The 13,001-nt window shown below is 43.3% G+C and overlaps 1 protein-coding gene across 1 annotated transcript in view; it reads left to right on the top strand.

The window, feature by feature from the left end:
- Window positions 1–11,960: 11,960 nt before the first annotated feature.
- The window catches only part of GRPR (gastrin releasing peptide receptor), a 32,902-nt gene continuing 31,861 nt past the window's right edge, over window positions 11,961–13,001 (top strand). The window contains exon 1 of the mRNA XM_007466320.1: window positions 11,961–12,778. Within this exon, the coding sequence (XP_007466382.1) occupies window positions 12,366–12,778 (413 nt within the window). The 5' untranslated portion in view covers window positions 11,961–12,365. The remainder of the gene's footprint in view (window positions 12,779–13,001) is intronic.

The raw sequence follows: 13,001 nt of genomic DNA, 5'->3' as shown, positions 1-13,001 counted from the left end.
GAATGAATCCTCAGCAAATACTAGCTGTAACTCCCATTCCCTGCCTATACATGTTCTTGAAAGGACCTCACCTTAGAGTGAGAATTTAAGGGGCAAATGGGTCCAGGGTAGGCCCAGCAGCAGCTAAGTCTAAGGGAAAACTTTAGCCCTGCTTTTTGTATCTCCTTGATTCTGAGAAAGGGTAAAAAGTGCTTTTCTTCCAGAGCACAGTTTGTGATGCTTCTGGATTGCCTAGTAACAAAAGCTTCTCCTCACTCTTTTTCTGTTCTGACTGTTTTCAACTCAACAATTTTTTTTTTAGTTGAAGATTTTTAAAAATTATTAACTGAATTCTGCTCCCCTGACCATTTGAAGTCACTGCATCTCAAACAAAATACTTCAGAAGCCCGTAAACATCATCGTTTGTTCTAACCTGCTCAAAGTTATTAACTGTCTATTCTTTTATTTTTTGGATGCTTGGCAACCAGGCTGTCTTTGCTGTAGACATAATGAGACATCCCTCTTAAGTCAGCTTTGCAGCCAGGAGGTTGGTGGTGGCAGGGGAGGTCGGGTCAATCTCGTCTCAAAGGCAGGGCTCCCACACTTTTAGACCTTTGATTAAAGCAAGAGAATGTGCTTGGGGAATTGATTCCAATATTACAAAACCCAAAGAGCAAGACTCTTGTCAAGCATAATCATCAAAAAGAGAGGTTACGCATGAGGGAAGAGGAGTGGATGTTTTTAAATGACTGGAGTGAGGTCTTTCTCATCCCAGCAGTACAGTTGAAGCTGTTCGTTTTGAAAGGTGGTGTCCTTACTGTTGGCAAAGCGATGCAGAAGTGGAATTAGGACTATTAGAGGGGTAGGATATGTGAGAGTGGAATGGAAAACGATGCATCAAGCCTTGCTCTGAGCCCATGAGTAGCCTCTTTGCCAGGAGATCGGAAATGGAGGCGTGTTCACTGTTGTTAAGAGTCACTCTGAAGCCAGTGTTTTCAGCAAAATGATGCATAATTTGCTCAGGTTTCCATGAGGATGTTTCATCTTGTTTACTGAAAGAGGAAGCACAGTTGAGGTCCTATCACCATTAGAAACCAGTGAGTTTCTTCTTCTCTCTATTCTACAACTTAAATTACTTTGATATTAAAGAAATGTGACTGTAGACATCCCAAAAAAACACAAAAACAAAAAACACAGGACACCATTGCCGAGGAAGAAATAGAAACCACAGCTGCTGGACTCTCTGTGGTTTTCTTCCACTAGTTTTTCAGCTCCCTAATTTTCCCTAATTTCTACTTCCTTGTGTTTCAATGTTTCCCCTCTTTCCTACTTGCCTGTTTCACCTCCCAGGAGAACTATGAGGCATGACTGTCTCTCTGCTGCAACCCTTTGTCCCCTGAGAGGCGTGTGGTCTAGTGGTTAAGCACCCAGTTACCAGAACACACTTATTAACTGTGTAAATTCAGGCCAGTTGCTTCCCCTCCCTATACCTCATTTCCTCATCTGTATAAGGGATGTTAATAGTCCTATATATAGGGTGGCTGTAAGGACTCCATGAGGGAACACGTGTATAATATCTGGAATCAATGTTAGTTCTTTCTATTATTTTATCCTTTGTACTCTTCCCTTCCCATAGATCCTGTACTATTCATTATCTGGCAATTTACAAGAAAACTTGCGAAGAGAAATAGAAAGGTAAATGCTGGTAGTAGATTTCAAGCAGAGGGAAAATGGAGTGTTTAGTTGTTGAAGTATAAGAAGGCCCTTTCTAGAATTTTATCATAAGGGTCTAAAACAATCATTTGAGCCTATACAACTCATACGGGAAAATAGGGATATAGGCAAAGCCACTTCTAGTTTTTTGGACTCCTTGATAAAGAGCCTGGGTTAGGACACCTAGTCTTGAAAAGGAATTTGGTCTAAAAATTGGCCTCACATTTTTTTTTTTTTTTTTTTTTGCGGTACGCGGGCCTCTCAGTGCTGTGGCCCCTCCCATTGCGGAGCATGGGCTCGAGACGCGCAGGCACAACGGCCATGGCTCACGGGCCCAGCCGCTCCGCGGCACGTGGGATCCTCCCGGACCGGGGCACGAACCCGCGTACCCTGCATCGGCAGACGGACTCCCAACCACTGCGCCACCAGGGAAGCCCCTGTAGCTACGTTTTTAAAAGTCCTTATCTTTTAGAGCAGGGGCAGCCAACTTTTTCTAAAAGGCCAAATAGTAAATATTTTAGGCTTTGTGGACTATAGGGTCTCTGGGAAAGCAGTCAATAGAAAACAGGTTAAGGAATGGGCGTGGCTGTGTCCCAATAAACTTTATTTGTAAAACAGGAGGTTTGTCCATGGGCCAGAGTTTGCCAACCTTTGTTTCAGAGAAACTTACTGAAATAGTTATGGGTGAAATGATGTGACAGCCAGGATTTCCAAATCATGGAAAGTGGAGAAGTGAGTAGGGGCAAAAATGAAACAGGATTGGCCAAGTAGGTAATTGTTGAAGAAAGGTGAGGGAATGTGGGGATTCATGTAATGCATCTATTTTGTATATGTTTTAAATTCTCCACTAAATTAAATAGTATCAAAAATGTAATTTATTATTAGCATGATAAATAATGTCAAACAAGTAACTACACATGCATCTTTGAGAACTTGGCATAGAGTGGAGCTTCCTGGAAGGTTTGCAGCATCACTCTGGCAATTCAGATATGCATTTCCTCTATTCCACATCAATCTGGAGACCCAAGATTGAAGTGGCATGGAGCACACATGATTTGGGATGGGACCGATTTCAGAGTGGCTGTTGGATTGTCAGCTTCGGAAACAAACAAATAAAAACAAAACAAACAAATAAAAAAACATAACTACAATACCATGATTGCACCTCAGAAATGAACAATATACACAGTAACTTAAAATTGTTTAGGAATCTATACCTTTTACATGTCTTCATGTTTGTTATCTCATTTGAATCTCGCAACAGCTCTCTGAGATAAAGACGGAAAACCTTAATGCCATGTAAATCCTTTTTATATATTGAAGAAAAGTATAAGCGCAGAGAATTTAAAGTGACTTTATCGAAGGTAGGCAGCTAATAAACAATTTGAGTAAGATCTTGTCTCTGATATATTGTGTCAAGACCAGGGGAAGCTTGAATTCTGCAGTATGTGAATGATAAATTCCCCATGTATTTCTCAGTTGTTCCATTTTGAGAGTATTTGACTTGAAGAACCTAGTATGGGATATATATTTCAGACATGACTTGGAGTTCATTTGAGGTGAGCCTCCTTCAAGCAGTAAAAATAACAGTTTTGATATTGAGTGAGAGTTCCCATGGAACCACTCTGAGTTTGAAGTGCTATAGTGGCATCTAGAGAAAAATCTATGGGTAATCCTGCTTCCTAGCATCTTCCTTAGAGAAGAACATGGTGTATTGTTTCACAGACCAAAGAAAAAGGGTGAAATGTGAGGTGTGGAGATTCGCTTTAGCTACACGAGCACTCAGAGTCTGGGGGTACATCCCAGCTTTTTTGGTCCCATAAAGATGGCTGGATATAAAATAAAAGCCAGACTTTCTGATGAGAAGCCTGATGGCATTTTTATTAGTTTGCCCATGAGGTTATACTTCATCTTTGAGAAGAAAATTCAAGAGAGCATATCAAAGTGGGAAATGGGGCTTCCCTGGTGGTGCAGTGGTTGAGAGTCCACCTGCCGATGCAGGGGACACGGGTTCGTGCCCCGGTCCGGGAGGATCCCACATGCCGCGGAGCGGCTAGGCCCGTGAGCCATGGCCGCTGAGCCTGCGAGTCCGGAGCCTGTGCTCCGCAACGGGAGAGGCCACAACAGTGAGAGGCCCGCGTACCGCAAACAAAACAAAACAAAACAAAAAGTGGGAAATGATCACAGAAAGTCCAATCGGACTTCAGAAAGTATAAGAAAATTAGTTTCCATTTTTGCATGACCTAAAACTCTCTATACAATTAAAGGTCATCACCAAAAGTGTCCAGGTTCTTTAAACAGAAAGCTTGCTTATGTTTATAAACTTGCTTTCTTTAAACAAATTGCAAATGTTGTCCTAGTTAGGCAATTATCTCCTTGAGGGTATGGACCATTGCTTGTTAATTTTTGTATTTCCAGGGTCTAGAACTGGGTCTGGTAGGGAATGACACTTAATATAAGTAATTTTGAATGGTTACATAATGTCAACATCATTACTTTGGGTGTGAATACAATCATATTTCTGGTAATTAAAAGGAATCTGTGCCCCCTAAATAATAACTTTACAGTGGAGAATCCTGGCCTACACAGCCTTAACAAAGTGTTCAAGATTAACATGGCCACCGATAAATCATATGGATATCATGTACTCTGTGTTGGCTGAGTAATAGCCCCCAGTGATATCCAGGTCCTGATCCCTGGAACCTGTGACTATGTTATATGGCAAACCTTATGTGGGGGGACTTCCCTCGTGGCGCAGTGGTTAAGAATCTGCTTGCCAATGCAGGGGATATGGGTTCAATCCTTGGTCCGGGAAGATCCCACGTGCTGCGGAGCAACTAAGCCCACGCGCCACAACTACTGAGCCTGTGCTCTAGAGCCTGCGAGCCACAACTACTGAGCCCGTGTGCCAACTACTGAAGCCCGCACACCTAAAGCCCATGCTCCGCAACAAGGGAAGCCACCACAGTTAGAAGCCTGCGCACCACAACAAAGAGTAGCCCCTGCTCACTGCAACTAGAGAAAGCCTTCATGCAGCAACAAAGACCCAAAGCAGTCAAAAATAAATAAATTTATTTATTTAAAAATAATAAAATTACTTTTAAAAACAAACAAACAAACAAAAAAACTTATGTGGCAAAGGGCATTTTGCAGATGCAGTCGAGATGGGGAGGTTATTCTAGGCTATCTGGGTGGGCTCAGTGTAATCACGAGAGTCCGTATAAGAGGGAGGCAAAGAAAGATTTGCCTATGGAAGAAGAGAAGGCAATGTGATGACATAAGCAGAGACTGGAGTGATGTGGCCACCAGCCAAGGAATGATGGGGGCCTCTAGAGCCTTCAGAAGGAACCAGGCCTGCCAGCAGCTTGATTTTAGCCTGTAAAACTTATTTCAGACTTTCATCCTTCAGATTGTAAAAGAATAAATTTCTGTTTTAAGCCACTAAATTCATAGTAATTTATTATAGTAGCAACTAATGCATACTCCCTGATATGATGTGATGAGAAAAGCACCTCACCTCTATGGTTTTTCTACCCCAAATTCACATCTCCAGTCTCACAATGAAAAGATATCAGACAAACCCAAATGGAGGGATATTCTACAAAATTCCCGACCAGTACTGTTCAAAAGTGTCAAGGTCACGAAAAACAGGAATGTCTGAGAAACTGTCACAGATAAGAGGAGACTAAGGAATCATGATGCATAAATACAGTGTGGTATCTTGGATTGGATAATGGAACAGAAAATGGCTGGTAGAAAACCTGGTGAAATCTGAATAAAGTCCATAGTTTAGATGATAGTCTTGTGCCCATGCTAATTTCTTAGTTTTATAGATGCTAACAATAGAGGAAGGTGGGAGAAGGATATATGGGAACTCTTTGTACTGTCGTGGCAACTTTTCTATAAACCTAAAGTTATTTCAAAATAAAATGTTTAAAAAGGAATTCATCCCAGCAACATGTTGTCTTGTCAGACATCTATTAGTAGAGGTATAGACATAATCCAAGGGATGCGTTTCAGGGGGGCCCGGGGTCTCACTGATTGGATTCTTCCAGGAGAGAAGAACAGCTGGAAAGAGAGATGGCTGAGGGCAGAGGGGAAGGTGCCACTGGGTGATACTAATGCCTCAAGTTGTCCTGAAGCATAGGCCAAGGGAAAATGCTCTGTATTTTATGGACGGGGAGTCCATGGCACAGAACAGTTCAGTGGCAAATAATGTTCACTGAATTGACTTGACTTGCCCAAGCTCACTGAGCAGACGGGGAAATGGGATATAAATAGTCTAATTTTCAGGTACATGGTGGCCAGGCAAGAAAGTTCAGCTCATTGATAATTTTTAAAAAATACACATATTTTATCCAGATAAAAACTCTGGTGGTACTGAATAACAAATGGATTTCGGTCTCCGTAACTCTTCTAGATTTGACCATACTTTCCTTCACACTCTAACCACTCAAGGTTCAACCTGGTTTATAGCACTTGCCTTTTCTGGTATTTCTTTTCTGTTTTATTTTGTCTTTTTGGTGGATCCCCCCGCCCTTCATCCATTCTACTTACCAGGTGTCCCACATCTATCACTGCATAACAAATTACCATAAAGCAGTGGATTAAAACCAAAAACATTTATTAACTCACAGTCTCTGTGGGTGAGAAATTCGAGAGTGTTTTCACTGGATGGTTCTGGCTTAGAGTATCTCTTGAGATCGTGGTCAAGATGTTGGCTGGGGCTGCAGTCATCTGAAGGCTTGACTGGGGCTGGAGGATCCATTTCCAAGATGACTTACTCACAGAGCTGTGGACGGGAGGCCTCAGTTCCTCAGCCTGGGGATCTGTCCATAGGGTCACTTGAGTGTCCTCACAATATGGGGGCTGACTTCCTTCAGAGCAAGTAATCTAAGAGACAGTGCATGGAGGGAGCTGCAATGTCCTTTATCATCTAATCTTGGAAGTTACACACTATCACTGATGCTTCATTCTGTTTGTTGGAAGCCAGTCACTGAGTGCAGCTCATATCCAAGGGGAGGAAAGTTTATCTCCACCTCTTGAAGGAAAGGGTACCAAGAACTGGTGGAATATGTTAAAACCGCCATGCGAGGTGTTCTGTCAGCCTTGGGTCTGACTGAAAGTCTGGTGTTCCACTCCAGGCCTTCTCTGGGCATCGACCTGCCCTTCTGCAGCTTTGTGTGGCACAAAATGAAACTTGACTCTTTCTTTCAGAAGACTCCCCCCATCTCTCCTGAGTTTCCAAGCACCATGAAAAGTCACAGAATGTTAAGAAAAAAGAAGGGGACTTGAAGTGATCCCAGCATTACAGGATCTGGATACAGTCATCCATCTCTTTTGTTCCTGCTGCAGCACTAAAATTTGACATCTCTGATTCTTCTCAAGCAAGAGTTGCTGCAATCTTTTCAGCAGCTTCTCCATGGTGCTGCCGCAAATGTAATATTGCAATCATGTTTGGTACCCACTGATTTTCAGCACATGACCTTTTCCTCAAAGCCTAACTTCACTTGATTCTTGGTGATTTCTCTGTACAGTTAAACTACTGTCATTCATCATCCTGGTTCCCAGCCAGTCCTTTTAATTATTTACCTCTCTGCCTCCAGACTTCAGCTGTCATTTCTGTTGACTTCCTTCCTTTCCCTTGTTCATATAGTGAACTCGATATGCCTAAAACCAGATTCAGCATTTCCATCCAGAGTGGCTTCCCTCTTGTTCTTGCTGTTTATACTGAGTCACAAGCCTAAAAAATTTCACCATCTTGGGCTTCTCCATTGCCTATATTCCCTACATTTGTAATGGGATTCTGGCCCCTGTCTTGTGGCAAAAACAGCTTGCCTGCCATGCAGTCCGGGACAACTCCCAGCCATTATCGGGGGATATCAAAAACCCCAAATAAGGGATTCTTCAGTCAGCTTCCAGTTGGTCCCATTGCTGGTTTCATTCTGAGCTTGAGATTCTAGTTTCCTCTCTGTTCCCAGTTTCTGCCCTGGTTTCTTAACCTTCTCTGCCAGAGCTCCCTAACGCCTAGAGCAGTACTTTTCAAACTTTAACATGCACATGAATCCCTGGGGAGCTTGTTAAAATGCAAATTATGATTAAGGAGATCTGGGGTGGTGCCTGAGTTTCTGCATTTCTCACAAGCTCTACGGTGATACCCAAGCTGCTGGCTCAAGGACCACACTTTGGGTATCAAGGGCCCATAGCAACAATCTCCTAAATGTGCTTCCTTGCTCGCCCTCTCCCTCCACAGAGGCCAGGCACAAGGACTGTAATGTTGCCATGATCTCTTGGTCACACTCTGCCTGCATCATTGGTCCCCAGAATAGCAGAGGGCTGGAATCCCTTCAGGACCTCATGAAAAATAGTGATTCTTGGGTTCCATCCCTGGAGATCTCATTCAATAGGTCTGGGGTATGGCCTCAGAATCTGTATTTTTACGAAGCACTCCAGGCAATTTTGAGTTTTTTTGAAGAACCAGTGTTCTATAGACTGAAGTCCAACCAGAAACCTTAAATGTAAAGTCTTCCCTAGCAGATCCAATCTCCTTTTTCTCATTTATTACTCCCCTCTACAGCTTTGTTCAAGACTATCTCACAGACAGACCCAAAGCATCCCCTTCTCTTTACTCTGGTTCCACCTACATCTACCCACTCTATAATTAATTTATCTTTTCTGTGTATGTTCATTGTCAGTCTACCAAGAATGCCAGCTGCTGGAAGACACAGTGCCATGCACATAGCTGGTGGGCAGAGACCTTGTCTTTACTCTCTTTGGTCCTGTTGAGTCCACCCATCCTCCCAAATTCTACCAAATGACTGTGTCCCACCCCCATATTAAAAAAAAAAATCCAATTTTCTGGAAGAGTGGAAAATGTGACTCTCTTGACTGAAATAGAAGTGACGCTCCTGCCCCAACACATAAGAAAGGATGCTGAGTCACACTCCAATTCTATTCAGAAACTGGAGTCCCTGAGGACGGGGACTTTGTATTATGTTTGTTCTATGTCATTTTCATAAGTCAAAGGCATCTCATGCTCACCATTAAATAAAAAGCTAAGCAAATGTCTAAGTATGTTTGGTGATCTGCTGGAAGGTGACACATAGTGGTAGGGATGGAAAGGGTCATTATAGCTAATTAGTTGAAATGACATCAAAATTCTCTAATTAGCTTTCTAAAGCATCCTTGCTCCCAGAAAATATTAGGTGTTGAACCTCAATACATCCTCACTCTCAAAATACCATCAGAACAGTCTATAGTGTTGTGGGACACCTAACACCAACAACAGCCATGAGGAATCACTGCTAACTCTCAGCATCAGTGTAACTTACACGGGAAGAAACACTAACAGCCCAGTTGGATTTAAGAGGTGTGGTTGACTCAGCACACGGGGGTGTCTAAAGAAATAAAGGGAAACAACAAAACAACATCTGGGAGTCCTCTTTGTGAACCAAAAACATGCCCTTCGGTCCAAACTTCTTAACAAGAATACAAGATCCATCACAATTTCACCCAAACCTACCTCAGGCTTCATTTCACACTGCTCCTTCCCTGCCCCCTCTCTTCCAATCTGGATGCCCTTTCCGGGCTTGAAGCTGTCCCCTGCTCAATGCCATGCTCTTTCCTTTAAGCCTCCGTCCTAGGTGCATACTATTTTCTCTGTTCAAAGGGTTCTGCCAAATAGCCTTTAAGGTCAAATGTCGGGACTTCCCTGGTGGTCCAGTGGTGAAGAGTCCACCTTGCAATTCAGGGAACGCGAGTTCGATCCCTGGTCAGGGAACTGGGATCCCACATGCCGCGGGGCAACTGGGCCCGTGTGCTGCGGCTGCTGAGTTCGCACGCCTCAATTAGAGCTCGCGTGCCACAGACTACAGAGCCCACATGCTCTGGAGCCTGCACGCCACAACTAGAGAAGAGAAAACCCACTCACCACAACTAGAGAGAAGCTTGCGCGCCTCAACGAAGATCCCTCATGCAGCAACTAAGACCTGATGCAGCCAAAATTAAATTAAATAAATAAATAAATCTTGAAAAAAAAAAAAGATCAAATGTCACCTTCTCTGGAGAAAAGGGAGGGGATGGGGTGTAAATGCTGCGACTTTTTTTTTTTTTTTTTTTAAAGAAGCCAGAGTTTATTTCTATTTAAACAATACTCAAGGAACTTTCAGAAGGTTAAAAGGCCCAAAGATGCCCGGGTTTCATATAATAATATAGCCAGGTTCTGGCTTTTGCTCCCTCTGTTTCGAAATGCTCAGGACTACCCTGGGCAGTTCAATGCCTCACTAATTCTTCTAGTCCAAGAGTGGTGAATTTCTCTGAGTTTTGGCATAATTCCTACAAGGCTGTCCCTCTGGTAATGACAACAAAAACAACGCCAGAAGCAATGATTGTCATTGAGAGGAAGAAAGGTAAATGATCAGAGAAGAAATCTACCACAGCAATTTCAAGAAGCAGAATTATGAATACGGTAGAGAACGAGCTGAAGCATTTGCAGAATCTTCTTGAAAACCCTTCTTGGCATTATTCTTTGAAACCAGGTCCTCTGACTCTATGCTTGAGTAGTTGGGATCATGACGGGTCTTATCACAACATGTATCTTCATGTTATTTTTCTCAGGCTCTTACACAGTGCCTGGAAACTGGCAGGTATTTGATAAATGATTTTCAAGTAAATGGAGGACTGGCTGCTATGATAGAACTTTTAGCCTATTGATCTGAGGTCAGTCGCTCTTCTGACTTTACTGGGCTTTTCCAAAATAAAATCACAAAAATAGTCTCTTTCAATCACAACAATAATAATAGGTTTAATAATAGCAGCTGAATATTATTTGAGCACTTACTATGTGCCAAATACTCTGAAGTCTTAACACGGGTAATTTCATTTAACTTCACGAATTATCCCCACTTTACAGGTGAGGAGCTTGAGGCTTAAGACACCAAGTAACTTGCCAAGGTAATGAATGAGGGAGCCAGGACTTAAGCAGGGAGTCCATGTACAGCATTATTAAGCTCTACGGCCAGTAACTCATCAACACCACTAGGCTTGTGGTTACTGACTCATTAATGGTGCTACTGATCACCACTGAGAAGCTCTTCCCCCTCTGGGCATGTAACATTAGACTCTACTGCTGGCTGAGAGGAGCACAAGCCCTTGGGTTTACGGAAGAAACATGGCAGCCGCCTCAGTGTTGTAAGCTGCCATTGGAAATTTCCATGACAACACGCTTGGTGGGCCCTGGCATGGTGATGAGTGCAAGCTTCTTTATTCCTTATGAATCCTGAAAAACCAAACTTTCAGTGGCAGCGCCTGCTAGTAACTGGCTTCCTGTGATGTATCTGGAAGAGCTTGAAGAGCTTCACGAAAGTCTTGAAGATTCACCCTTGTAATGTAATTATACATTTTTGCTAAAGGTCTAAGCTTAAATCTAATAGTACCTCCTCAGTAAAACCTTCCCTGGCACCTGTCAACTCTAAGTTTTTCTTTCCACTCCCCAATTCCTCAGTATTCTATCTGTAACTCCTTTACAGTTCATTTCTCACTCAGAGCTTACGAGGAAATTTGCTATAAAACACAGCAAACATTAATTTAAAATTGCAAATAGCTGCACCAGAATGCCAATTCATGTACCTTTTAGATCCAATGAGAAAATTCTTCTGGAAAAGACTACTTATCTGTGAGAGTTAGAACACAGCTGGCTTCTGATTTTATTTCTCTCTGGTAAAGGGAAAAAGAATGGCCTGGCAGATGTACAGGACAGAGCGTGTGTGCGTTCTGCTTTCTGCTCTTCCCAGATGTCAGGTGCTGAAGGTTTAAGGCAGGAGTCGTGTGCCTATTTGCCCTCAGTAGCAGTCCCTGTTCAAATAGGCAGTGGGAAGGCTGAGTGGAACCACTCACATGTGGACGCCTTGCTCATCTGTGTGCAATTTAATTCAGGGACAGACCTCATTTTATAGCAACCTTAACATGTCATCCTAATATATTGGAAAAGATGAGAAAATGGGATGTGAGTCTGGATTTGGAGCCTAGTATCAGAAAGATTTCCAGTGCTTTGCAGAGTGCTGCATCTGAAAAAGAGAAGCCCAAATTATCTGCTAGGACCCGCAGATTGTTGGGCGAGTCTCATCTGGGCAGAGCAGGTGGCCGGGCGGTGACTGAAGTGTCCAGCAGGGGGCTGGCACTCTCTGCCTATAAGTAGCCCTGTTCCCCTTCCCTGCCTATAGCATTTCAGGCTTTCTCGGTACAGTGTTTTTCTACCCTCTTTAAACCTTCAGGTTCTAAATATCAGGAAAGACGGGAAATGCCGTGTGAAAATAGCAGGCCAAAAGTTCTTAGTAAACTGCAGCCAGGGAGACTCAGACTAGAATGGAGGTAGAAAGAGTTGGTACAGAGTGGGTTTGATTCTAAGCCCTTTGGGAGCTGAGTTTTTGTGGGTGTTTTGTTGATAACTTACTGAATTTAGAGATGTATTACATTGGTCACGTAAAGACCAGAGCAGCGCCAGCATCAGAATAGTGACAATTTTGGATGCCATAGTCTCTATGTACTCAGAGTATTTTTATTAAAGAAGATAAAGAGCCCAGCATAGATTTTATCATCATCTTCACCAAACTGCAAAGTCAAAAGTTAAGCAACAGCATCTAAGGGCACTTTTTAGGTGGGAAAGAACCTAGAGGATGGCTCTGAATGACTGTTTGCTTCTAAACTTGGAAGTGGACCATTTCGTACACTGCAACATCTCCAATCACAGTGTGGATCTCCCCACGAACGACGACTGGTTCCACCCGGGGGTCCTGTATGTCATCCCTGCAATTTATGGGGTCATCATTCTGATAGGCCTCGTTGGCAACATCACCCTGATCAAGATCTTCTGTACGGTGAAGTCCATGCGAAATGTACCGAACCTATTCATCTCCAGCCTGGCTTTGGGAGACCTGCTGCTCCTGGTAACCTGTGTGCCTGTAGATGCCAGCAGGTACCTGGCCGACAGATGGCTGTTTGGCAGGATTGGCTGCAAACTGATCCCTTTTATCCAGCTTACCTCGGTAGGGGTGTCTGTCTTCACACTCACAGCTCTCTCAGCAGACAGGTAAGTCCTGGAGGACAGCGACCTTCTCTCTGAGGGTGGTAGATGCCTCGGTAAATGGGCTACCACATCGGGACAAACAGGGCTGTTTGTGCGCAGGGAAGTTTCACTCAAACTCCAGTTCCCTTCCAGGCATGTTTCTGTTCTAGGGACTACTTCTTGAGTTTGACATATTGGTTTCAGAAAAAAAGTCAGTGGATAGCGTGGGGGCCGGGGGGGGGGGGGG

The sequence above is a fragment of the Lipotes vexillifer genome, unplaced genomic scaffold (genome assembly GCF_000442215.2).
Source record: "Lipotes vexillifer unplaced genomic scaffold, Lipotes_vexillifer_v1.1 scaffold169, whole genome shotgun sequence".
In the NCBI taxonomy this organism is placed as follows: domain Eukaryota; kingdom Metazoa; phylum Chordata; class Mammalia; order Artiodactyla; family Lipotidae; genus Lipotes; species Lipotes vexillifer.
The sequence above is the reverse complement of the archived record's forward strand: the minus strand, read 5'-3'. Positions and strand labels throughout refer to the sequence as shown.